The 6,159-nt window shown below is 37.5% G+C and overlaps 2 protein-coding genes across 2 annotated transcripts in view; one reads left to right on the top strand and one right to left on the bottom strand.

The window, feature by feature from the left end:
• LOC106868827 (cytochrome P450 3A31-like) overlaps positions 1–2,239 on the top strand; it is a 90,100-nt gene extending 87,861 nt beyond the window's left edge. The window contains exons 13-14 of the mRNA XM_052976961.1: positions 100–262; positions 2,040–2,239. Of these exons, the coding sequence (XP_052832921.1) occupies positions 100–262; positions 2,040–2,114 (238 nt within the window). The 3' untranslated portion in view covers positions 2,115–2,239. The remainder of the gene's footprint in view (positions 1–99; positions 263–2,039) is intronic.
• The window catches only part of LOC106868831 (cytochrome P450 3A7), a 388,137-nt gene that overhangs the window by 144,087 nt on the left and 237,891 nt on the right, over positions 1–6,159 (bottom strand). The window lies entirely within an intron of this gene.

The following is a 6,159-nucleotide window of genomic DNA, read 5'->3' as shown; positions in this document are numbered from 1 at the left end:
TACCAAGTCAGACATGTGATAATGTACTCCTCGATATACATAATACGATTGGAATTAAACTGGGTTATTTATTCATAGATGTAAGTTTCTTATTTACAGATTTAGTGAAGAAGCGAAGTCTAAACAGGTGCCGTTCACCTACTTACCATTTGGTGCAGGACCAAGAATGTGTCTTGGAATGAGACTGGCCAAGCTGGAGTTCAAGGTAGCAGCTGTCCAAATGATTCGGAATTTCAAAATACTTCCCACAGAAAAAACAGAAGTAAGTGCTTTATTTTTGATTGGTTCAATTTTGGAAAGTTTAATGAGGATATTCTATTATTTTTATTTTGTCATCGTCGACTTTATCGCGTATCCGAAAATTTAGTTTCTTCTACTGTGACTGCTTCATTTCTGGTGATGCCATTGTCGATTATGTAGACCGATTCTTGGATAGAAGAGTCGATGCCATTGACTGCATGGTAATGTTGGTGGAAGGTGAGGTCGATTTTGTCGAGCCTTACTCTCCTGCCGTTTGATTTCTTCCCAAAGTTTTTGGTTCCCATGGCAATGGAACATCGCTACTTGGTACGGTCTTGGGCATTTGTTTCTGATGGTCGCTCCTTTATGTATTAAAGCTATAGTTAACTCTCAGAAATCTGAGTTGGGATATGTGCTCACATCCCAGGTCAGGTTTGTTCCGGTTGTACGTTACTGAAATATGTCTATGATTTTAGCATCTGCTCTGCTTCATAGTACGTAGCAATTCTTGTTTTAACTATTTTATTGTGAAGGTGAAGTTTATCACCTGTAACGAAGCTTTGGAAGAGGTATTAAGAGATTTGCTGAGATCCTAGTGGAAGATGTGGCTTGGCGCTTTGTTTAACCTAATTTCTGTATAACATCTTACATAATATCTTCTTCCATTTTGTCAACGCGAACGATAACTACTTCCCTTGAGAGCTGCTGTCTTGAATGTGGCTTATTTCTATATATTTCTTATTGTCTAAGAAAAAAACAAAGAGACAGACCACTTTTGAATTGTTTATTGAGTACTTCTCTTGTCGTTTTGGGGTCAGCAGTCAGTGAGTTATTTCTTTGGGACAATGGTCTTATATTCTAAAGAACCGAATTTGGACCTGCTGCAAATTCATAAAATTCCTCTGAGTTCGATTTATTGTTTCTAAAACCGGGCTTCGTTTTCTGTTTTCTCGTTTTCGTTGTTATTAGATACGTTTCAGTAAGAGCCGTGTATATTGCCTGAATACATGCAACAATGTCTACTGGTAACCTGATTTGAGTTTAAATCAGCCAAGAAAGCTACAGTATGTGTTGATCCAGTTTGCCTAAAACCTCTTCTATCTTTCAACAGTTGCTTTGAAGGTTGTAGTCGTATCTTGAGGAACCGGTGGACGATATGCTATACAACGTCTGACATTAAATATATTGTTGGTGTATCACTAAACATGTTTGTGTTCGACTGTAAAATTAAGAATGTGACATCTTGACTGATGTACATGACACATCTTCTATGAAGTCATTCTTTCCTGTCCTGTCGGGAGAAAAATACCAGATACTTTGGTATGCATGTGTACCTCTATGTCAACTGTGGTTGTTATTAGTTTCGTTTCAGCAAGAGCAGTGCATGTTGCATGAATACATGCAACAATGTCTACCGGTGAAGGTATTTTATATTGGTTAGCGAATTCTTAAAGATTTCGGACCTGGTTAAATTTCTCCCAACCATTTGAAGTTTTTGAATTTTCTACTTGATTATTTAAAAAATATATAATCCTGGATATATCATCTGTGATAGTTTCTGAGGTTATTGAGTATACCTGGAAGCACTGTTCACTCCTCACTCGACGGACTCGTACCTCCTGATCCATAGCCACACTGAAGCAAGCTCTGCTGTTCAAATGGTCAACTTGATCACATTCCCTCTACTGGAACATGTGATGCTTAGCAGGTTGTAGGTTGTGCAGGGATAACGTTATATCATTTGTTGAATATCTAAGGACTTTTTAAAGAAATATAATATTTCAAATTTTCTATTGCAGAATCCTCTTATAATGGTGGAGGCTTTGTTACTGGTTCCTAAAAATGGTGTTTGGGTGAAGTTTGAACGAAGATAAAGGCTCAATGTACATCGGTATCAAATCATATTGTAAAATTACATGTGACTTAATGAATAAGAGAACAAACGATAAATGTAACAAATGTAACAGTGTTTATAAACCATTGTACCAATATAGAAGATATAACATTACACTATATATATAAATATATATAAATATATATAAACTGAACCGCAAGAGAAGCGTCGCACACATGCTAAATGGAAACCGGTTTATTAACAGACTGCCATAACATTGATTGAAAAGTGCTAATTAAGAAACAATTCTTTCCTAATGATAAAACGTCATTTTCTGAAATATCTTTGAAGTTATAGGGGTGCTAGAAATAAATTAGGTAACATTATATGTAATGATACCAGTGATACGTGCTCTAGATATGGAAACAAAGACTGGAATAGGATACAAAGAACTTGTGACAAAGCAAAGAGGGTGAACACGTGGTATAAAACCGACAAATATCAAGGAGTGATGGTTGTAGAGGCCACATCCATGGAGAACTAGCCCGTAGATTTAGGAAAGCTTTGAAGGAGACCAAACTCAACATTAAGATTGTTGAAAAGGCAGGGAACTCCGTCAGATCACAACTATGTAGGAGGTGCCCCTTTGAGAATACCATATGCACCAATGATAACTGCATGGTATGTAGAATTAGCCCTGGCAATAACTGTACAACTAGAAATGTTGTTTACAGCATAAGATGCATAGAAGTTGTTTGTAAAGACCATGAAGATAACATGGGAGAGACATTTAAGAGCATTGCGGAACGACTAAATGAACATTTGAAACAATATGATGAGAAAAAAACAGTCATCCATACTCTACCAACATGTCAAGGACCAACATGGAGTCAACCTGGGTCAACGTGACAGCTGCTTCTTATTGAAGCATCCAAAGGACCCAACACTCAGACAATTACAGAAGTATGTCCTCATAAATGAAACTTACCCAATACTAAATAGGAAATATACGTAGTAGATACCTTACCCTCATACCCACAGTTTATGCAGGTAGAGTAGAATAGTTAGTGGGCTGTTATGTAGATAGATGTTTGTATGTGTAGGTGGGTGTATATGTGTATATGTGTATTAACATACAGACGGATAGTTATATAGGTTATATGAATTTACAAGCACACATACACACGCATATACAAATGAAGACTGAAACACATGACAATATATCCACACACACTTCACTTAACAGAAGGACACATATGGAGACACACGTCCACACATATGGAGACACACGTCCACACATATGGAGATGCACATCCATCCGTACAAACACAGTACATAGTTGAAAAAACCCATACACAACACACTCAGTAATGCACACACAAGGAGACAGAGGTGCACATGCACTCACATACTTAGAAACACACAAACACATGAATATGCAGAATGCATACAAATGTACAAATGTACACACATACATACATATAAACAAATGCACACAAGCATACATGCAAACACGCATGCATGCATACATACATACATACATACATACATACATACATACATACATACATACATGTGTATTCACACACACACTAAACCCCCACACATGCGCAGAAACAATCAAAAGGAATGCAGTGTGAATAACGGACGGTGTGAATAACCATTGAAAAGGTTGCAAGACGCAACGAAAATTTTAGAAAAATAAATAAGTAAATGAGTGGAAATTTTTACCGGTGAGTGTGTTAAGTTATAAGGCACTAAAAGAGAATAACTCTCCCCAGACACAACAGAATATCCTTCAACACACGAACGCACACAAAGTATTTTGCAATGCAAATCCCAAAACGAAATTATTTTGAATTATTATTATCTCATATCTGATTAGCCTGTTATTAAGTAGCATGCTTCACGATTATGGTATACATACCTTATTAGTATTTCCTCCGAAGTTCTATATACTCTCCCAAACGCATTAAAGCCCTTTTCGAGGCTACTTTATTTGAATTCTTACTATCAGGTAACTAATTTTATGTTATTACATAACTGACTTCACAATTTGGGTATTCATAACTTATTGGGATTTCCTAAAAACAGATCCTATGTAAGACAGTTCGGTATTCTCTGTAAATGCACAAAAACCGTTACATACGTTGTATTGTTGTTATTGGATTAGCGAAACAGTTATGAGAACATAACCAAGGGATAAGCCCCGCTTATCCATTGGTTCTCTTATGAACTACTGTTGTTTGCGATAGTAATTAAAGAGGAATAACTTCCGGGTCATCTCTACTAAATGCCACCACTCTTCGAAAAATCAGCACCATACAGCAATGAGTCCGCAGCTAGCTTTTTTGCTGTTGACGTATGTGTATTTTCAAAATGGCTTATTTTACAACTCTGAGATTTATTGTTATTGTAATGATTTTATCTTACTATAATCAACAACAAACACATTTCGTCAATATAACAGTCTTTATTGAATAAAAAAAAATAGCATTATCAAAAGATAAAGGTAAAACAAAACAAATAGCGGCTTATACACCCGAAAATACGGTAATTGTAGCCGCAGTGACAAGTTCGCTCTCTGGTTGTTAATTGACAGTGTAGAAGGGAGGGAAAGAGTAAGGAATGCACGGTGCTGACTAGAAAGGAAGAAAGGACAAAGATGACATCATCTTCGCTCGCCGTACGAATAGAATAGAGGGGTGACATTTAGTAGAGATGACCCGGAAGATGTTCCTCTTCGATTACTATCGCAAACAGAAGGAGCTTTCTTCAACCGAATACTTTCGTTGAAATTACTCAAATACAACTTTAACACGAAATAATTTCTAAAATACCAAATCTCTGCAACCTGTTCAGAGTAAGCAGTGTTCTACGTGAGAAATTCTACTAGTATTCGAAGTTTCAAACTGTTTGATTAAAACAAATTAATTAAAAAACCTGTGATTGAGATGGAATAGATCCCCTAGCGGTTCAGCTATAGAGAATTGATAGAATAAGTCCCAGATCTGAAAACAACAACATTATCATCATCATCGTGGCAGCAATAATAACAACAAGAACAAACACAGACACAGACACAGACAGACAGACACAGACACACACACACATACACACGCAAAATCAAAATAAAACTGAAGTTCTTGAGGGCGGCGAGAAGGCAGATAAATTTTTTTTCTATTAAACCTTTCAAAATGGTGCTCCAACTGGGTCAAAGTCCAGTGATTGTGACGAGTAAGAAATGTGGAAGTATGTGGAAGTTAAGTCATAGTGTTTTGACATATGTGTTGAGATTGCTCAATATATACCGAATTACCCATTTATTATGCAATGATTCGCAGGCATGAGTCAGTAAGATTAATACAAAGAACAGTACAGGGGGGTGAAGATACAGTTGTTTGGGAAGGTGGTGTTGTTGTTATTGGTGATTGTATTGATAGTGGTGGTGGCTGTTGTAGTGAATGATACGTTGCGTAATACAGTAGAGCGAGAGAGAGAGAGAGAGAGAGAGAGAGAGAGAGAGAGAGAGAGAGATAGGAGCGACTAGTATAATGGGCACAAAGATATTACAATGCGTGCATATAGATCTGTGTGTGTGTGTGTGTGTGTGCATGTGTGTGTTTGTGTGTGTGTGCGAAAGAGATAGAGAAAGAGAGAGTGAGAGAGGAGCAGACAAAAGGAGAAACATAACGTGTGAGATAATGAAAACTATTCGAAAGAGGAGAGAGATAGAGAGAGCGAGAAGTGAGTGAAGGGGCGGAAATTTGTACATGTGAGTGTATAGGTGCTCGAGTGGTGTGTGTATGAGAGATGATGAGAAATACATACTGCAAGCGTGAGAGAAGACAGAGAGAGAGAGAGGGGGGGTAAGAAAGTGGGAGGGCGTGTGTATTTGTGCAGAATACGTGTGTTTTTCTGCAGAATGAGTTGTGTGTGTGTGTGTGTGTGTGTGTGTGTGTGTGTGTGTGTGTATCAGCGTGTGTTTTATGGAATATAGAGGGAAAGAGTGAGAAAGAGAAAGAGAGAGAAAGAGAGAGGGAGGGTGAGACAGAGGGATATATGGACAAATAGAGAAAGAGAGG

Source organism: Octopus bimaculoides, chromosome 26 (genome assembly GCF_001194135.2).
Source record: "Octopus bimaculoides isolate UCB-OBI-ISO-001 chromosome 26, ASM119413v2, whole genome shotgun sequence".
In the NCBI taxonomy this organism is placed as follows: domain Eukaryota; kingdom Metazoa; phylum Mollusca; class Cephalopoda; order Octopoda; family Octopodidae; genus Octopus; species Octopus bimaculoides.
The sequence above is the reverse complement of the archived record's forward strand: the minus strand, read 5'-3'. Positions and strand labels throughout refer to the sequence as shown.